Here is a 22,558-nt window from a genome sequence, read left to right as displayed (position 1 = left end):
TAGAAAAGAGACTAGGCCAACGATTTTGTACTCGCTGTAATGAATATACTACGTACCGAAGTAATTTGGAAACAGATAGATGCGCTCAAATTTACCACGAGGATATTGGAAATAGATTAAAGATATATTGTTGCTGAGTATTGTTTTTAAAAAAGGTGTTTTATAATAGATATGGATTGAGTATATATAACAGTAAAAAGTTTTTACACACACAGGCATATGAACGCTCTTTATACATGTACGTTTATATAAAATAAAAATGCAGTTTTGTTATATAAGATTTTAAAGTAATAGTTTTTTAATTGCTATATATACGTACTATGTACATAGATTTTATTTATACATATGCTATATTTTATTACAAAAAGTATACTATATACAATGTGAAGACATGAAATGTTAAATATGCTAATATATCGGCCACACAAATTGTCTGTGTGCTCTGTATATAAGCCAACATGATATTTTAAGACATTAAATATAATGATAAATATACATACAATTGAACTATTTACACTAGGTAATATTAAAATTGAGTGTTAACAGTAATTGGTATTTGTAAATAGAGGTTATGAAATTGTGAATATTTTTTGTATAAAGGGAGTTTATTCCGCAGGGGGTCATAACAAGATCTTGGGAATCTAATTCAATCACTAGTGGGTGTTCCTCCAAATCAATCTGGGTCTATATCTAAAACTTTGAACTTGTTCTTAGGCATAGGGGTCATGTCTTCATTGCTATCTGCTTTCTCCCTCTTGTTGAGCCCCTTACCTCTGTTTTCTACTTCCATTCTTGTATCTTCTCTCCATTTTTCTTTCTTCCCTGGCTCTTCCTTTCTTCTTACTCCCCACCGTCTCAAACCCCTCGTCATCAATCTTCGTCTGTTCTGGTTGTCTGTATGCTCTTCTGTTTCCTTTCGTTTCTCACCATACTGTCCGTTTCTCTCCGTCTGTCTTTTTCTCTGGTGTTGTGTCCTTGTTGTTTTCTGAAATACTTACTTTTTCTTAAAAAATGGCATTGATATTTTTGGGTAAAGTGTTGCGGACGTGCCCAACCTCTAGGCAATAGAGGCAAAGGGGCTGCCGTCCCCTCATGGTAATCAAGGCCTTTGTGCCACACTCACATTGAATTATGTGTGGAATGGACACCTGCTGAACTCTGTCACACTCCACCGTGATCACACGCACCCCAGAGTGGGTTCTAAAATCTCCTATTTTCAATTCCACATGATACAATTTGCTTTCCGTACTTAACAAATCTGTATTGTACTCCTTGGTGAGACAACGATGCTTGCATTTGTATTTTATTCAAAACGAGATACACTATCTTCTGTCTTGAAGGTCACATCGTACTGTGAAGATCCGGGAGGTCCAGACGCCAGCCATTCGATGTCAGTATCAGATACGACGCCATTCTTCATTAAAACGTTTACAACTCCCTGCATACTCTATCCTCGTTTCCCTTGTGAGAAACTGTCCTCTCCATCGACTCCGTCCGTAAAAGCATCTCCTGTCAACGCCGGCATAATGCAATACTGTCATCATTTTTGTTTATACTTTAATCTAATCGAGAATAATAGCCAGAGTTGATCATGTATCTATGGACATAAGTACACAGGTATGGTCTATTAGTATTCGAAATGCCACGTGAGCGTGATTTGTCATCCATATTGAAAAGAAACATTTTTTCTGTTCTTAACAACTACGCTGTCAATAGAAAAAACAAAAATGAGAAAACCCTCAAAAGTTGTCTGGTATTTTTCATTTAGCAGACCTTCGTACGAGTTCATATTTGCAGTCGATGACAAAGAAACATATACTTAAAAACTAGGTATCGATTTTAACATGGTGTTCGTAGAGCAAGTTCATGCGGTTATCACCATTGAAACCTTGTCAATTTTATTGTTAATAACCATTTAACACATGTGTACACCAAGTGTGGCTGTAATACATCTATAATAATTTCGTACTATTCTCCCTTTACTTGAACTATTGTTTTTCTTCCCTATTATACCAAGTGGACTCGCCCACCCTATAAATTGGATCAATTATTTCCAAAATATTAGGGATGTCTAGTATTTTTTTTATATTTAGAATATTTCATAAAAATTTTCTTTAAGCAAAAAGCGCCAGACCCAGATAAGACGCCGCATGATGCGGCGTCTCATCTGGGTCTATGCTTTTTACCAAGGCCTTTTTTTCTAGACGCTAGGCATAAATGGGTAAAAGCAATTTATACAAGACAACGTACTAAATGCTCGAAATCATGTTTCATGCTAAAATTACTTAACTACATGTATGTAAACTGTTGTGTAAATAATTTGAAAGATGCCGAAAGGAAATTTTGAATATATTGTCTTTAATATAAAATTAATATGTCATATTTAAAATAATGATACATTTAAATAAAAGTCACAGTTATATTTGTGGATATTTTAACAGTTGTCGTTGGGAATGTGGATGTAGTACGATTATATCATTCAAACATTGATTGACTTTAATGGGACCTGTTCACGTTTTGATAAATTTACAAAATTGATAAAAAATATTTTTTCATAATTGCAATGTTTTGTTGAAGCTATGTTTTTTATATAAGGAAACAGTAATACTGGACATATGTTATGCTCTAAAATATCTATTGTATGCGTCTTTTAGACGATTTAAAACCTGAAAATTCTAAAGCGCTACAAAAGGCGAAACGATTGTATAATTAGGAAAGTTCTGTTGTTATCGTTATCATATTGTTGTTATCCTTATTTATTGTAATCGTGTGACATTACAAGGATTACCTATAAAAAGTTTAAATTACGTGGCATTATCCCGTCATAACGATTGGCCGAATTTGCTCCAAGGCTCAGTGGTTCGAGCCCAGGTGTGGATAACGTTTTTTTATTCTTCAATTTTAACCAATTTATGCCTAGTGGACTCTCCCAGCCTTCTAAATTGGACCAATTTATTAAAAAAATTAGAGATGTCTAGTATATGTATTTCTATATTTAGAATATTACTGAAATTCCTTAAGCAAACAGCGCAGACCCAGATGAGACGGCGCATCATGCGGCGTCTCATCTGGGTCTACGCTGTTTGCAAAGTCATTTTTTCAGGACGCTAGGCATAAAACGGGTCAATTTTTGTTTTTAACTGAAACTCTTTTGTTCCGATGTTAAATGAATTTAAAAGCATTAGTTCGCAAACTTCAGAACATGCCAAAATCTGTTAAATGGTCCGATTAAGTCATGGATGTTAAATACTTATCATGACGTGAGCCGTGTATGAGTTCAACAAACAGGAGATATTTGCTAATCCATAAAAGCTTATTGCAAATAAATATTATTACGAATGCAAAAGTCAATTTGCAATTTTAAAATTGAGCTGCTCTTTAAGAAAAGGGATTTAATACATGTGCATAAAGTGTAGTCCCAGATTAGCCTGTGCAGTCCGCGCAGGCTAATCAGGGACAACACTTTCCGCTTTTATGATCTTTTTCCTTTCAAGAAAGTCTCTTCTTAGCAAGAATCTAGTTTAGAGGGAAAACGTTGTTCCTGAACAATATGTGTGGACTGCACAGATTAATCTGGGACGACACTTTGAGCACCTGCATTGAACTCCCTTTTCACAGAGCATGGTCCAATTTTAATATATCCCCTGTCTTTGATTTCCGGTTTTCCCATTTAAATGTACGCTTAATCTAGTACGTACATATCCAAATGTATCTGTTAGAATACTATAAGCAAGAATCACAAATTATAAGCCTTGGTTTTATGACAAACACATGATCCACATATTTTAAATAATTATTATCAAACCACTGTGTAATTTTCTTTCTGTTATTATATCTTCAATGTAGACCCCAGTACATCGAATACAAAGTATAAAAGCCTTTTTATCAAAGGTGAGTGTATTTTGCAACACTTTCCACAGACAAAGTATGTTCATTTAACAAATACAAAAAGTTCGAGACGATAATATGTATTAGCAGAAGCGGCCTTAAATACATAAAACAAAGTTTAGAAATTTACAGATATTTACGGCAAATAAAAGTTACAGCTCCTGGTCTCAGCCTGAAAACCAATCGATTCGTTTTGTTTAAATTAACAGCATTCTTGAAAAACTGGGCTTAACGCATGTGCGCAAAGCGTCGTAATAAATAATCTGAGCAGTCCAAACAGGCTAATCAGGGACAACCACTTTGGGCCATTATTGGACTTTCGTTTAGAAAATACTTCTTGAGCACGAACAATTCCCTAAATGCGGAAAGAGTCGTCCATGATTAGCCAGTAATTACACAAGCAGAACAAGGATGACACTTTCACTACATGCATTAAGACCAGATTGTTTGTTAAAATAGTTTGTCTTTAGAACACACTAAAGTATTGTATCGTATTTGATAAACAATTGTACGAATGTAATAATTTATACCACTAAAATACAGTTCTTATTAAAAATCTGATCGAAGAGTATAACGACGAAGAAACGTGAAAAGCCAAGATTGATGTTAACATAGCGTTAGTAGTCGAAGTAATCCTTATTGCATCTCTCATTGAGATCTCGAACGATCTTCTCGCACGTGCCGAAATCTCGCAAGTCATCTGGTATCACTATGACGATGTTGTTGATGTCATTGCTCTTTGGATCCCTCAGGATGTAGTGGTTCCCCTAATTGTACAAATAAACATAATTTCAGTTCTTTGCGAAAAAAAAGGTTTAATGAATGTGCAAAAAGTGTCATCCCAGATTAGCCTGTGCAGTCCACACAGGCTAATCAGGGACGACACTTTCCGCCGAAACTGAATTTTCTCTAAGAAGAGTATTCTTTATAATAAAAATATCATAAAAGCGGAAAGTATCGTCACTGATAAGCCTGTGTGGACTGCACAAGCTAATCTGGGAAGAAAGTTTACGAACATGCATTAAACCCCCTTTTTACAGAGCACGACCCATATGTAACATTTAATATGTCTCATTTGTCAATATTTTAAGCGTATACTCAACCAAACCGTAAAGTGTTTAATATCAAGACCTCAGATTTCCTACTTGCCCCGTACAAATCGATGAGCAACAATAATAAAAAAGTTGTTAAATCGATCGTTCAACAAATACAAAACAAATGTGTCCATCGTAGATATTAAGTGCGTACCATGGAGTGCTCCGAGAGCCCGCAGTTGGTCGCAAAGGTCCGCAAGGCTTCGCTGTTACAGTCGTCTGGAAACCGAAGAGTTGAGTCCGTCGACCACCAGGCTTAAAATACATCAACAACGCCGGGTTTTAGCCAGTATTAAAAATACCGGGGTGGGGGAGGGGGATTGCTGGTGAGGATGAAAAGAGGCAGTATGACCTTATATATGAACATTTGTCGATATTAAACTGTTTACATTGTAATTATTTCATAGAGTTGTTTACACTTATGTACACGAGCATAACTTACCTGCATGAACATTTTGTTGTATTGATACTCGTTTAATTTCTTGCAAGCGTAGAACTATTATCATATGACCCGCGTATGACATATGCCGCAAGCGTAGCTCCTGACAATACGAGACGTGTTCTGAGAAAACTGGGCATAATGCATGTGCGTAAAGTGTCGTGCCAGATTAGCCAGTGCAATCCGCTCAGGCTAATCAGGGACGACAGTTTCCGCTTTTATGACAATTTTTCTTTAAATGAAGTCTCTTCTTAGCATAATTCCAATTTAGTTGGAAAGTGTCGTGCCTTATTAGCCTGTGCGGACTTCACATAGCCTGTGCGGACTGCACAGGATAATCTGGGACGACACTTTACGCACATGCATTATGCCAAGTTTTCTCAGAACGCGACTCATAGTGTGCGAATAGACAGGCTGGCCAGGAGCTTCGCTTGCCGCGGTCCGTTCATGAGACAACGGAGCGTTGCTCGTTATACCGGACAGGTTGACTCCTAACCAAACAACGCACACTGGTCATATATGACATAAACCCCATTTTCGCATGACGTTGCTTAAATGATGCCCAGCAGTTGTCAAAGCAGATTTTAACAAATGTCGCCCCCACAATCGTTCTATCAATATTCGACTTATATAAACTTATATAACAAAAAAAGAAAATTGAGTCTTAAAAGTAGCACTAATAGAAGCAAGAGAATAATCAGTAACAGCAGTAGTAGCAACAATAGCAGTAGCAGAAGCAGTAGCGGTTGTAGCACTAATTAAGTGAATGAATTGCAACACAAGTCTTACCTGTCACTACGGAGATCATAAGACCTATGACGAAGAGGAAAACCACAGCCTTGCTCATCTTTGTGGACTAACAGGCACGGACAGACAAGCAGTTGTTTAACTGAACATCAGTGTGATCAATTTATAAATCATTTCCAACATTTACAGCCAGTAACGGACATTCGCACTTAGGCTATTACAGGAGTATGCATGTTTTGCTTTTTCAAGTCCCACTATTTCTATTGACGCTAGAACGTGTCCTCGATCGTGTATGATTAAAACCTACCTACATTTATGTGTTCCCCAAAATGTACAGTTTTGTGTGAAGCATTCATATCAAAATTATAATATTTTTTAATATTCATGCAAAGTTGGAAATGTTCCATTTGGTCATTTTGTTATTTGAAAAATCAACATTTTATTGCTGGTATTGAAAACCGAATTTAAACAACGTAGGCCTTAAAATAGTTAACAAACGTAAGTGCTGTACGGCCTCATGTCTTTCGCAGGCGGCTAGATTTTTATTGAACAAGGATATAGGACTTGACCGGTTTGTCTTGATATACAAGTGCGGTGGTCAACACCGACACAACACTCGAGGTATCTAGTAGACAAGGGTCGGCGGATGTGTTTACTTCCTTTGCAATACTAGAAATTAAATGTGCATATGCAATACCAAGAAACTTATTATTGTTCTATACTCTATAAAAATGTAATAGTTTTAAACATTATAAATAAATTATAATAGTAGGAACTATTTAATATTTACATAATTAAATTATAAAGAAGTATATGATATTTTAGAGGTGTTGCATTGTTTTGCAAAAGCACAGAGACGTGATAACAGATGGGTTAATGTTTGGTCCCCATATCCAAACTATCTTCATATAAGTTGCGAGCAGTAATTTCAAATTGAGTTTAAATTGTATGCATCGTTACGTTTGGATGGTTAACTGTCAAAGTGGACAACGCTAAATGAAAACTGTGTACATGGTAACGTTCTATTATATCAGAGAGCTCTTGATGCCAATGGAACACTCAATGGGATAGTCGTCGAGGCAGGATGCGATCTTATGGGTTAAAATTGTATTGGACATGGGTAACACTCTTTGAATGCCATATGTTCATTATTTAATTTAAATCTCGATAAATATCGCATACATGTTTTTTCCTTTTTATAACTTTATAGTAGAAATTATACAAAAGCAGGAAACATTTTTTGAATCCAGAAACTCTATCAGGAGATAGTTGTCTTGCTTTTGTGAGTCGCGTTCTGAGAAAACTGGGCTTAATGCATGTGCGTAAAGTGTCGTCCTAGATAAGCCTATGCACTCCGCACAGGCTACTAAGGGATGACACTTTCCGCCTTAACTTGATTTTCGGCACAGAGGGAATTCCTTGAAACTAAAAATACCATAAAAGCGGAAAGTGTCGTCCCTGAATAGCCTGTGCGGACTTCACAGGCTAATCGATAATGACACTTTACGCACATGCATTAAGCCCAGTTTTCTCAGAACACGACTCTTAATAACAACTTTCATAACATAACTCGCAGCATAAAAATATACTAATTAAACAGGACGGTCAATGCAAAGCATCGGGGATTAAAACCGGTTTGAAAATTAGCCGATCCGAATCAGGTTCCTCCTGATTTTGAATAACACACAAACAGCACACTGACAACAACTGACAAATTATGTTTGATGAACAGAGACCATTAGACCTTATGTCTGATAAACAGAGACCATTAGACCTTTTGATTGATGAACAGAGACCATTTGACCTTATGTTTGATGAACATAGACCATAAGACCATATGTCTGATAAACAGAGACCATTATACCTTATGTTTGATGAACAGAGACCATTAGACCCTATGTTTGATGAACATAGACCATTAGACCTTATGTTTGATGAACATGGACCATTAGACCTTATGTTTGATGAACAGAGACAATTAGACTTTATGTTTGATGTACAGAGACCATTAGACCTTATGTTTTACTCCTTCTCCGGTATACGAAGCAGTCAACGCTATATCTTTTACCCCATACCCTGTGGTTTGAATAATGAATATCATATTTCGTTTTGGGGCGACTATTTGCTTGCCTGAATCCAATTTTTCACGCTATTGTTGTTCATGTTTGTAATTCCGTTGTTATACGATGTCAAGGTAAGAAAGAAGTCAATCCTATTAATATAAGCTAGATTGTTTCGTTAGCCCCAGCTTGTATGTAACATTCTCCGCTATCCTGGTAGAACGAGTACCTGATATCTACGGAGAAGATCTTCTAAAGGCTCCCTAGCTCACAAGGGATACTATGGAAAAGACGTTGAAAAACATACATGCATAAAATACAGCAGACAACTATGTGACCGCGTCTCTTAAACATAGGTTTATTAAATCTTCATATCTTAAAAACGCAGACAATAAGTAGTTATTAATGTATCCGTATTATCTAGGATGTGCGTCTTGACCTAAGAGGTTTCTTTTCCCCGCGCATATCTGCCATTTAATGTAAAGTGTTTAAAATCACGTTTGTTTGAGTACATAAAAAGGAACTCCATTTAATGTCTTTACAAGCCATTATAAACCATACGGACGAAATACAAAAAGAGACAAATCTATCTGGATATCAATCTGAATCCTTCTGCAATCGAATGCTTGTGGAAAAGCATTCTTCTTTTTTCTAAAGTGGCTGTATGCTATATTATGTCGTGTTGTCAGTTATGTTCATAAAAACATAGAACATTTCAAACTGTTCAATCTGTTCACGTAAACAATGCTTCATGGTTGTTTAATAAAAATCAACTGATAAATATATAACAGTATTTTGACGACAGCATTTTCAAGTATCATCCGCAATATAAATACTAAAGTTATTTTTAGGAATTCGCAACTAAAATTCGAGTTTATTTTCGATGCGTCAATCTTTGAACATGTCCCTTTAAGAAGTCGTTTGCAGTAGGAAATATGTGGATGAGTAGTGATATTCGATATGTCTTAAAGGAACTATTTTTCTTAGTCTGCAGGCTACAGATCAATAACTCGGTATATCAAATGACCCGCAATCGAAAAACTAATGTGCTGTTTCCTGATAATGCAACCCCCGCTAATGGGTCATAATATAATTCTTTACGTGATCAATATCATTAGAGATGTTAACCGATTCGGGTTTAGCATTTTAGACGCTGTATTCTATGAAAATGAAAAGTAACACAAAAAGGTCAAACAAAGTACAATCAAACAATTACAACAATCCATCTATTCAACATTGTACTCATTGATCGTGGTCAATATTTCATTTGGTTGTATTCTTGCGCGTTTTGCATTCGTTTAGTGAGACCGTTACAGTGCACTCACTCAGGTACTCTTCAACAGATTAGACTCACTTCAATATCGGTACCTTAATAGTGTCAAACATAAAGGTCAGTGTCACGTTAATATTGGCGAACTATACTTTATCATACATATTAACATTGTCACAGAAGGTGTTAATAGTCATAGTGCGGGATGACTTGTATTTGCATCTGTTTGCATGAAACACGTTAAATATAGCAGTCACGGTATGTATGTCAGTGCATCTTACACGATGACTGCTAAACGAAATACAATTCGTTAAACAGACGCATTATATAACACTCGGGTTAGGTGTTCCAGTGCAAAATACGTAGTGACCGCTAACTGCATTATGATACTCTACACAAACGCAAAATATAATCGTTTTTATGTAAGGGGGCAGTGACGTTTATGTTTGGAGCGGGATAACGAATGTAGGCGCGGTTTGACACTGGCGGCTACCTTCCGAAATAGCTAGATATATATCGAGACGCGTTCTGGGAAAACGGGGATTAATGTATGTGTGTGAGGCGTCCTTCAATATTATCATGTGCAGTCAGCACACATGCTAATCATATACGATACATATAGCGTTAATGGTATTTTTCGTTGTAAAAAAAGTATCTTCATATTAAAAATCCAGTTTAGGCGATAAGTGGCTGGAACGACGCTTTCAACACATGAATTATGCCCAGTTAACTCTAAGCTGGAACGACGCTGTCAACGCATGGAATATGCCCAGTTAACTCTAAGCTGGAACGACGCTTTCAACACATGAATTATGCCCAGTTTTCGCAGAGCGCGGCTCACATCATTACCGCTACGACATGCGCCCAATATTAAGAATACCAATAAGGATTAAATGTGTTCGTCAGAAAACGTTTCTCATGCACTTGATTAACCTTTATCGCGAATATTAACATCAAATAATCAAGATCTGTACTTAAATGACTCGCGTTATGAGAAAACTGGGCATAATGCTTGTGCTTAAAGTGTAGTCCCGGATTAACCTGTGCAGACAACACAGGCTTATCAGGGACTGCACTTTCCGCTTGTATCACATTTTTCGTTTAAATGAAGTCTCTTCTTAGCATAAATCCAATGTAGGCGGAAAGTGTCGTCCCTGATTACCCTGTGACGGCACTTTACGCACATGCATTATGCCCAGTTTTCTCAAATTAATAAACAATAATTTGCATTTTTTGAAATTGTACAAAACAATGAATCTAACATCTAGTTCAACAGCGTAGATAACGTATTTCCAATTTCGCAAGATGGTAACCTGAAAACGGATCTTAAGAAATGTAACTCTGTTACATTTACCAAGAACAAAACAGATTTGTCTACCTTGAATTGCACACAGTTTCTTTAGCTTATTGCTTAGCTCTTTTATTAGTCGAGAAGCTTAGCCCTTTGCATGCTGGGAAATTTGTCGTCTGCTTAAATGTTGTCTGCTTAATTTCTAAAATGAGCATTTTCTTCGATTTTTTTCAAAGAATACTATCAGAATAGCAAACAGTTTGGATCCTGATGAGACGACACGTTCTGTGGCGTCTCATCTGGATCCAAACTGTTTGCACAGGCCTTTAAAATTCGGTTCCCGAACTGAAAGAGTTAGTAAACTTGTTCTGGCCATGAAAAGTGCGTGTTTTGATTTTACCATTGTACAGTGTCGATGACCCGAAATCACGACTTTGTATTTGCACCCAAGCGCCACATATTACATATTTGGAAAACACTTTTTATTTACATTCTAACATTTAAGATAAAATTGGCAACTCTGATTTTCCGATTCGTAGAAATTGTTAAATATGACGTATTTATATTCTTAAACTTTCATGTTTTATCTATAGGTATATAATATTTAGTAAAGAAAAGTTGCTCAAATGATAATACTTATCTCGTGACAGATGTAATATTGACTATGTAATAAAGCGACTTAAACGCTTTACGTTTATAAGACACACTTTAATAGTATAGATATTCAATAAGGCATCCGAAAAGCGAAATGGCGCCTACATTCTTACAGGTAGCATACACAAACAAGAATATATCGTGGTTTTGCAACTGAGTTTAATTGTATTGCTAATAAACATACAAAGTTACACCCTCGGAATGTAATCAGGCATCATGCATTTTAACATGATATGTCCTCCATCGCTCATACATTCAATGCAGAAAATTACATTCCATTCATATGATTACAACACAAAATGGGTATTTAGTATAAAGTCAACAGTTTAATGGCCATAACATACGTGTAGCCAATGGCGTAAGAGTGATGTTAACTGGAAACCTCTAATAAACTGTAATTGAAAAAATATGCTTATGCATAACAATCATATAAGTGTGACCAGAACATATCAGTGTTTATTAAATGCCATTTCAAATGCCATGGTAGAACATGTCCTTTTTCTCCCACAGTGCCCCTCACGATCCAACCGATACTGAACAATACAAAAACTACTAACATCTACGCCCGTGGACCTTTAACCAAGCCAAGGACAGTGTCCTTCAGCACCGTGTAGCTGTTGATGGATGGTCCACGGCCGTTCGAAAACTCAAAAGTTTACATTCACTTGTCCAGTAAAAAAAACACGAGCAATTATAAATTCACATGATAAGTAGTTTAATCAATTCGCATAAAACAACTGCACTTCATTTCTTATTTGTGAATGCAACAATAGCGTTAATGAAGAAATTTTAAAAAAATTGAATGAACACAGATATCATATTCACCATTTTTATCGATAAGTGCAACAATGTGTTCAATACTTTTTTATCAATATTACAAATCACAACAATGTTTCTAATCAACAAGAAAAACAAGAATATTATCGATACATTTACAGCAATTACAACAATACCAGTGGACTTTCAGTAACTGCCAGTAACACATATATTCATTCAGTGCAAATGCGTTAACAATACCAACCATAAACCAAGTGAACATTTAGATAAGAAGATGAGATACAAATGACACAAACACACTTTATTTCCTAACATGCATACGCAAATAAACACAAGTCACATTTCTACATACGTTGACAAAATAAGTTACTACTATAAGTTCTAAAAAGAAATATATGCATAACTTGAAATTATACCGCTGGTTTCCAAGCGCGATACATACATATTTTATTAAGATATATACAATTTAGTAAAATTACTCTACATAACTTTATTTTGCAAACTACTGTCATCTATGCGATTGACATTTTTCAATAAATTGTATCGACATTTATTGTTTCGATAAATTTTACAGCCTACTGTAAACAAAACTTTTGTAAAATTGTGCACATTTTTAGAAAGTGAAACGAACGTCTGCAAGTCAAACATCAATTACTGAACAAATCACTATAACGATAAGTTGTATAATTTTCACGTTCTTGGCAACAATGATCGGTGATTCGTTAAAGATAATATGTACTCAAAAGTTATAATTACGTGTTGACCGCGCCTTGTTAGTGATCTATTGATCATCGTTAACGTTTTACATCAGAATTCTTTTAAAAATGTCATTCGCTCGACTCCCTTCCATTATCATCCTCACGAAAACATCCGTTATAACCTCGCCCATTCGTCTCTTAAATGCCTGCAAAATCGCATCGGTATCGTCAACCTCCCTGTTCTCATCCATACAGATTACCACTCTGTTCATGTGCATGAGCGTTAGCATTTCCAGCTCAATTCTCATCCCGCTGTACCATCGGAATGGTTCAGGGTGAGCTACGATGCATTGTCGTATCTTTGGAAGTCTGAGTATCACCCTAGGACCTTCATGGAGCATATCTGTAATCGTTGATATCCATGTGCGTTGCTGTTCCTCATCCAGTCCAGAGGTTGCCATCAAATTCCTTTCTGGAATCATATAGTATGGTAGCTCTAAGGTGATCAATGCAACTCTAAGCGCATCCAATGCTTCATGCAACCACTGCAAAATACTTTTTTTATGAAACGAGGCTTGAGGATTATTTTCCGCCATCCATAAAACGATGTTTTTCAATGTGTACGATGAAACTTCTTTCTTACGTGGATGTAATACATCGTTCTTTATCATTTTCAATAAAACATACAATTTAGTTTGAGTGTCATTAAGATTGCTAATTAGTTCGATCTCACCGGCGTTAAAACACACTCTCCATTCAACATGTTGATATTTACTTCCTTTAAATCCAACAGGCGTAAGAACTGCCCCAAGTGATACGACCCTCTGAACGGCTTCCGGTGGCGGCCAGTGGCGAGGTCTTGCGGCCCATTTTGACAGAATGTTGGGGCAGTAGTAATGTAATGCATGTACTCTGTCACTGTGCAAGTGTTCATACATTGTACTAGGAATTGACGGTCCCGCACGCTCATGCTGCACCATGCCCTCAGTCAAGTCTTCGTTCGACCAGTTATTAACATACAAGTCACTGCTCAAATGTTCGCGACCATATCCGTCATCACAAATCGCATCACGTACGTGCCTGTGAATTGTTGTACCGCGTCTCTCCAGTAGCAGTCTACAGTGACCATGGTAACTCCTGCGGCTGAGTGATCTCAACACGGTTATCTCCCCAGGAAAGGCACTTGACTTTACATCATCTTCTAAACAGAATACTCTATTATCTACAACCATTATATCCATATCACTTTCCAAGAAGCTGCTCAGCCCCTCACCTTTGCTACCCGTAATAATAGCAGTTACCGCTCCACGTGTCTTTGCAGTGATCAGCTTGCCATACTCCCGGTATGCGTCTCTCCGAGCCTGTATGATCTCCGGTCCGTAACCGAGCCAGCTCAGTATAGTGCATGTCTCAACGGAGGCATTTTCTAAAATCTAAAAAACGTTTCAATTAGAAACACGCTACATGTCATAAATAACATTATGTCGTTAGTCGTCAAATAAATCAGCAATACTAAAATTATTCCAATTTAAATAATTCTTTTATGGCAATACCATTCGATGTATTATCAATTTAAAGGTATTATCTTGTGAAAATATATTAAAATTTTGTGTGTATGTTCTCAGTGAATAATCCAATAGTCGGTACAAGTATTGCCAACCATGAATTAATTATTTAATTGAATTAAGAGGATTGTAATAAAGACACTGAAAATATAAACGGTAATCAACGGCGAGTTGATATATATTTATGACATCCATTCATAAACATATAAAACATATAATGTTTAAATCTCTATTATCTGAAATTGCAAATTTGGAACGAATAATGTTATAACTCTTAATAATAAACATCATTGCTATGGTTTAAGCTGCATAATTTAACGAACTTATATAAATTTTATGGTTATGTTTGTAAATACAATATCTTGATGTTTAAATAGTTATTTACTAATTTGAAAGAAAACTGTGAAAAACATTTGCCAAAAAGTAGTGTCGTACTTTGGCACGTGCAGACACTGATAAGTGGGTTTTAGGAGATTCATGAGAACGAATGTATTCATTTTTAATGTTTCACATTTCTTTACAGAAGTTAAGTATTTAATTTGGGACCAATTATTGATAAACAGTATAAATTTACCGTTGTTCTTTTTTCTAAAGATTTTAACGTATATCCGCCTTTAGTTATGTAAACATTAACCAACTAGATTGAAATGCCATTAAGAAATATAATAGGGGTAGGGGAAACGCAGACATCTAAACGGAAAAACTATGCGCTAATTGTCATTGTTATGGTGGGCACAAACTGCACTCGACTAATCATCTAACCAGGTCTCCTTTGCTGGACACATTGCCCTGTCTTCGAAATCTTTCCGGTTCATCAGGTCTTGTGCCACTTTCAGCCATCCATACAGTGCTGAAGTGAGATATTCGATAAATACAGGATCTTGCATGAGTGGTCGTTTTGTATTGAATTTATTAAGGTAATATGTATTTAACTTGTTATTATTAAAATTAAATGTTTTTTTTATAATCTTTGTTGGTGCTAACCTGCTTGCAATCATAGGGCTCCAGACCGAAGTGATGTTGTGATGGTAAGTACGGTCTCCTTATATTATAAAAAAAAACGTTCTAAGTAATGCATCCATCCGGCTATAATAGTAATGCGTCGCACTCTGTGAAAACCGATTGTTATACATGTGAGTAAAGCGTCGCACCATAAGTCCGCACAGTCTGTTCAGCGACGACACTTTCCGCTTGTATATTAATTTTAGTTTTAAGTATCTTACATGTTTTAGCGACAATCATGTTTAGGTGATGATCTATGTGCTTTCTTGTAAGAGACCTCCTTTAATTGACAAATTATATAAAAGCGGAAAGTCTCTTCACTGATTAGCCTGTGGGGTTTACTCAGGCAAATCCAGGATAACACTTTACGCACATGCAATAAGCCCAGTTTTCTCAGAACGCGGCATATATGCAAACGGAAGTGTGTTATATTCTATAAACCTGAGCCTTATATTGTTGGCATTTTTTTCTGATCGCTTCAGAATAAAAAAATGTACGATACCACTTAATGTAATCTTTATATGTCATTATAAAAAGTATATTTTATGATCTGCAAAAGTAAACCATGTTTAAATCCTCATTGAATATCAATGTCGACACTATCCGCCGTAACTAAAGAGACTTCCTTTCATCCTAAAACACATTAAAGGCCGACAGTTTCGTCACTGACTAGCCTGTGCGAACTCATAGGCTTATCTGAGACGACACTTAACGCACATGAATTAAGCCCAGTTTTCACAAAGCGATGATTGAGTTATCGCACAGTTTCTAATTCCTGATATTTAAGACACAAACTACATTCGATTAAGTCATCCTTGAAAACACGTTGCATATATGCTACTTTTTATGAGCAATTCAAAACGGATAATCGGATATTATCTATGAACAATTTTGAGGACTAAATGAGCCTCGCTCTGGAAAAACTTAATGTATATGTGTAAATATTCGTCCCGTAGTAGCCTATGCAGCCCGCACAGGTTAATCAGGGACGCCACTATCCGACTTTATTGATTGTTTTGTTTAAACGAAGTCGCTTTTAAACGAACATTCAGTTTAAAAGGAAAGTTTCGTACCATATAAGCCTGTACGAACTGCGCATGCACATGCATTAAGCCAGGTTTCCCTACAACGAGGCCCATATATTATATAGTGCAAAACAAAGACAGATAAGCGCCAAAAGTCTGTCAAATCCGGTGGGAAGGACCAAATGTACGGCCTGGCAGTCAGACGGATACGTACCGTACATAATGCCTCCCGCTGTGTAGGGGCATAAACATTCAAAATAAGCTGTGCTCTGGGAAAACGGGACTTAATAAATGTGCGAGAAGTGTCGTCGAAGATTTCCCTGAGCATTCAGGCGAAATTGCACATGAAACAGACTTAATTTAACAAAAAAATACCATTAACGCGGAAAGTGACACTTAACTCACATGCATTAAGCCCCGTTTTCCCAGAACACGACCCATATCAAGAGCAGTTCACAACTATGTAGTGTACGGGGCACGTTCATTCCAGTTAGAAGATCACCGAAACACATCGAATCACATCGTACCTACTGTTGCTATCAACACTTTCGAATTCACGTTTCTAACGGATTCCATCGCTCAATACTCCCTCCAACCCCTGTTAACAAAATTTATAATAAAATGTGTTATGTAATAGGTGTTTGTAAGCTATTTAAGTGTTATGCATAAACCTTTGTTTATTGCATACAGTGTCTTTATATACTCTGCAACACACACGTGATTGAGTTTTTATTATTTTAATAAAATGAATCATTATTGTTCACGTATGCGTGGTAATTAAACACTTCATGGTTTACTCATACGCATAAAAGTCCGTTTTTATTGGCCGATAGACAGCAATATATCGGAAGGCAAATGCAAACATCTCTGTCAATATCCTTCGTTACATGTTTACTACTACCACTTAATGTGTATACGAGTAGAAGCACGTACGGTGAACGAACGCTTCATCGAAGGTTCAAATAACAATAGCTACACTACGTACTAATTTGTGTCCGCATTCTGCCGCGGTCGTGTTACGTTACTCATATAAAAATTGCAACCTTTTGACGCAGGTTTAACAGGAATTGAAGCTGATATTTATCAATCACCGAAAGTCCTGTGGTGGTGTTTATTCTTTCATAATTTGTGTATAGACTTATTCGAAGTGTTTTTATTTAAATGACGTACACATAATTAATTGCAAACAATTAAAAAGCGCTCGTCTTCGAACCATAGTCACATACATCCGTTGCAGTTACCTTGGGTGGTCTGCATTTATACTTATTAATGAACAATTGGCTCCAATGTTAAACAAAAGCCTGGGCTGATATATCTAATCGGGCCGCGCTCTAGGAAACGGGGTAAATTGCATGTGCGTAAAGTGTCGTACCAGATTAGCCTGTGCAGTCCACGCAGGTGTTTCAGGGTCTAGTATTTCGGCCAAACATGAAGTTTCTTTTTAAAGGCACTACGTTGAAACGAAAAAATCATTAAAGCGGAAAATGGCGTGCCTGAAAAGGCTGTGCGGACTGGTATTACAACCGTAAACAAGTCCACAACTCGACTACTATCACGCACATGTTAATATTCTGAATTGAACACCAGAAATGAAAACTATATTCCTTCAACGATATTCGATATAGTTAATGGTCGCTGAAATATTTACTGCCTGAAGCGATCGTGTCGTTGCTTACGGTCGACAAGACGCTTCAACTATATATATAACTTTATATTCGCAATCCATAGTTATGTTAATCATATTGCTTAACCCGAGGTGTTCTATTTTAGTGTTAACGTTAAATTTATGTCTATGTCAGATCTGATGAAATTTTACTGGCTTCATTGATACAAATATAGGGGTGCAGTTCATACTGAAACAGTGTACAATATATTGCACAAGTATTTGAAGTTAATTAAACCTTAAAATAATAACATTAAGAAAAAATGACTTTAACATTGCAAGCAAATATGCTTGTTTAGAAATAATTTCATAGTTTTAACCTATTTATTCTAGTTCGATTGCATTTAAAATGATTTCTACTTGTTTGAAACGCTCTCGGGTCCGTTTCCTGTGCCTGACGCCAGTACTTGGTGTTTTGGGGGGAACGCTCCCACATGAGGATTGAACCAAACACCGAACCAAAGCAGGTCGCAAGGCGGCCAAAATATCCATGACACCACGGTGACCTTGACAATAGTTTATATCGTCCTCGGAACATCTATCTTAGTGTTTGCAGATGGAGGAATGTGCTTACGCACCCGTATACAGATGACAATAAAGTACGGACGTCACGTTATATATGTATACATGGGATTGTTAATGAAGTCGCTTCCAAATTTACCGACATTAACAAACATAATTAAGGAACTCAATAAAACAATTGTGTGTGACAATTTAAAGTTATTCATACTCTCTGCGTTTTTCATGTCACGTAGATTTTTGACCGTCATACGTACATAAGAAACGTTTAATATTTTAAAATTAATAATAAAATTCCGCCAAACGATATTTGTCTGTTTATCGGTTACGAAAATATTTTAATTGGTAATATTTGCATATTATGACACATTTTGCCTTCCGGTTATCTACACAAATATTATCATTTGTGCGTGTGAACAAGCAATCACGATAAAGTTCTATATAATCGTGCGAATATTGATTGGCTCATACTATCATTTTTTGTGGTCAACAATTTTTGTATGTCTCTCAGTCGGTTGGCCTGTATCTCTGAGAATCTATTTGAATTTCTTATGTTCAGTATAAACTATCGATAAGAAAAACTATTTAACAAGAAAATCTCAATCATATACCTTAATGATTGATTGAAGTTTCTGATACCCCTTGTTTTTCGACGATCTTTTGACACAAATAAGGCCTTCCTAATAAACTAACATGTACCGTGATTAGCCCAAATAATATACTAGAAAATATTGTATACAATTCGAAAAATAATTGCAATTTAATATCAATGTATATAAAGGTATACGCTTGTCAATAACTGGTCAACTTGATAAAAGTGACTTGCCTCTCTTTGTCTTTACGGATTATTATTTAAATATATATTAAATTCAGATTGTTCAATATCAGTATGTACTTATGCCTTATTTTTCAGAATAAATAGCCACACACTGATTTAGTATTCAAGAGTTTCGCTTGTGTATTTATAACTATTCTTTCAAATGGAAATATTATATATATTTAGTTTTTTTAGGAACAACTGGCACTTTAGCGTGTTTTATTTTGAGAAATGAGAAATACGAGCCTTTGGTTATTACGGCATTCACCAACGTGTAACGCTTAAACTATCTTCTGTAAGTTATCGTTTAACAAAATCCGTGTAGTCTATTTATTTTTCAGTGATAAAAAAACATAGCTATGGCGGAGGATAAAAACGTATTTGTCTCAACGTCAATTAGTAAGACAAAAGCAAAATAACCCATGCTTTGTTACATTATAATTATAGTTTCGATATGAAATACATATTTTTTTGTTTAAAGCGAGCGTTTAATTTATTTCTACGAATGAAAGTTATATTAATAGAAAACATTACTAATATTTAATAAACTGCGTAAATCTTACCACTAGTTTCCCTGCCAACACTGTGTTTAAACTTCTACAGATAGCTTCCTTAACTTGAGAGTTGATTCAATAATACAACAAACAAATTAATGCCTGAATAAATAGCAGTGATTCACGCGTCTCCACATTATTAACAAATCATTTAAATCAATACTTCAAGTATAATACCCTATGCTTCAATTCAAAATATACCAATACACAATCTATTGAAATAAACCTGAATGGTCTGATGATTTCTATTGATATCTTCGGTATTTGAAGGCGCAGGCATTCAATTGAATGGATTGTAATAAAACAGTGTCAGGTTTAAACGATTAAAACTCAACTCCTTCAGGTACATACTTATTATGAAAATGGGCAGAGTTAATATTTGCTATCGGTTAAGTGTCTTAACACTAAAAAATATTGGGACGGCGTCTCCAATGTAATTATTGCGTACTTGCATAATTCAAAATTATTCCATCCAACTAGTTCAACACTCTATGATGACATTTACGTTTTACCACGTAGCTTGTGTCAACAAAGTGTTGATGTAACGGTACTTCTTCAACTCTATATGTTCTGAAAAATGAGATTCTGCTTTGAGAAAGGGAGTTTAATGCGTGTGCGTAAATTGTCGTCCCATATTTATTTAGCATAAGCAGTCCGCGCAGGCTAATAAGAGACGAATCTTTCCGCTGTTATGTTTTTGTCTACTTTAAAGAAAGTTTCTTCATATCGAAACTCCAGTTAAGGCTGAAAGTGTCGTCCTTGGTTGTGCGGACTGCACAGGCTAATCTGTTACGACATTTTACGCACATGAATTAAACACCCTGTTCACAGAGCAAGGCTAAATTGATTAAAAAAACACCTTTTACGTTGTTTTTTCTCCTGCATCGCAAATGTATCCAGACACTAGGATACCATAACCCACACATATTACTCAACCCAGCCTATTGTCAAAGAAACGATACACGCCTCGGTTCTAGTAATCAGGTCTTTAGTGACAGAGATTTTCTCGGTTTCTTCGTTCTTCGTTAAGTAAGCGGAAACTGACAACATAACAAACACTAGGCACCCATTGGAAGTCGGATGCAGAGATACCAACACGCTGGTGCTCGAAATATACTCTCTGTTTGTACTCCCTGAAAGATAACATAACAACTTTAAGTAAAATATGAGCCACGCTCTGTGAAAACGGGGCTTAATTCATACTCATGTCTTCACAGCTTAACTTTTGCAGACCGAACAGGCTATTAGGAAAGACACATTCCGCTTTTATAGAATTGTTTGTTAAAGAGGGTCTGATCTGCACAAAATTAAATGTAAGCGGAAATTATAATCCCTGTTTAGCCTGTGCACATTTCACGCGCTAATACGGGACGACACTTAATACAAAAGTATTGTGTTGTGCATATTGAGCCTAGTCCGCTACGCAGTCTAAGAGAAGCTGAGTACACACACTATTTAGGGACTACGTGAGCCTCGTTCTGGGAAAACTGTGTTTAATGCATGCGACTTAAGTATCAGCTGGGACGATACTTTCCGCCTCAACTGGATTTTTTTTTATAACACACCTCCTTTTAACGAAACATTGCGTAAAAGTTCCGTCTCTGATAAGCCAGTTCAGACTGCACAGGCTTATATGGGAAAACACTTTCCGCATGTATTACAGTTATACACATCGCGTCTAAATAAGAGTTAGTTTATACTAATCGTATCCAACTTGCCGTCTTTCCTACGCAAACTCGAGTGTCCCCAACGCACAACAAAATACCAAATACACATAATTTTGAACTTTTGAAGCGGATATTCTGACATTTGTCCCCATTTCTTGCGAGTCGGCAGTGGGTCAATTGTAAACGATTACTTGGACATAAAAAGGGTACTGGAATAGGAACTTAAGTATAAACCGGTACTCTGAAATACACATAACTGTGATGCCCACATGAAACATATTGTAACACAGTAAATTCACAAGTACATTAAAAAGAGCTTGCTATCACAAATAACGTTCAATTGTGAAAGTTTGAGCATAATTCGCTACGCTTTTTTAAGAGAGGTTGACTACAATTTATTTTATTGTTGAGAAAGAATAAGATGACAATGGCATTGTGGATACGTACGCCTCGCGACCGGTAAGTGTCAGCTTCGATCGCCATTTGGGGAACGTTCTTTAGATCTACCGCAATGACACAAAGTACTGGTTCTACCCAGAAAACGGACTTGATAGCGTTTCAATAAGCTTTCGACAAAATTGAGCTGAAATAAATAGGTTTAAATTATCGAAAAAGGACAGTCACAGCGTCATAATTCTGTCGAATCTGGTCGGACAGCCAGACGGTCGGACGGACATGTACAATGCTTTATAACTTCCGCATTATAGAGACATAAAACACCAATATCCATAGTGCTAAACAGTATGTGAGAACGGGGTCCGTTCATTACTGTTAAAAGATCCTTTAGACACACTATACCTACAGCTTCTACTTTTGAATTTTCGTTAC

The 22,558-nt window shown here is 36.3% G+C and overlaps 1 protein-coding gene and 1 long non-coding RNA gene across 2 annotated transcripts; both read right to left on the bottom strand.

Moving 5' to 3' along the window:
• Nucleotides 1-4,191: 4,191 nt before the first annotated feature.
• Nucleotides 4,192-6,346, bottom strand: LOC127870380 (uncharacterized). Its single transcript, XM_052412997.1, has 3 exons — nt 6,211-6,346; nt 5,137-5,237; nt 4,192-4,655 (listed from the first exon to the last, which is right to left on the bottom strand). Exons 1-3 carry the CDS (start codon nt 6,266-6,268, stop codon nt 4,506-4,508), a joined length of 309 nt encoding a protein of 102 aa, XP_052268957.1. The 5' UTR covers nt 6,269-6,346; the 3' UTR covers nt 4,192-4,505.
• An 8,414-nt stretch (nt 6,347-14,760) lies between these two features.
• On the bottom strand, nt 14,761-20,497 carry LOC127870379 (uncharacterized). The gene is made up of 3 exons (XR_008044785.1): nt 20,073-20,497; nt 19,304-19,372; nt 14,761-15,333 (listed from the first exon to the last, which is right to left on the bottom strand). It is a non-coding gene; the product is annotated as an uncharacterized LOC127870379 (long non-coding RNA).
• Between the last annotated feature and the right edge of the window lie 2,061 nt (nt 20,498-22,558).

This window comes from Dreissena polymorpha, chromosome 2 (assembly GCF_020536995.1).
Source record: "Dreissena polymorpha isolate Duluth1 chromosome 2, UMN_Dpol_1.0, whole genome shotgun sequence".
NCBI lineage: Eukaryota > Metazoa > Mollusca > Bivalvia > Myida > Dreissenidae > Dreissena > Dreissena polymorpha.
Note: the sequence above shows the minus strand (reverse complement) of the source record. Positions and strands in the feature narration are given on the sequence as shown.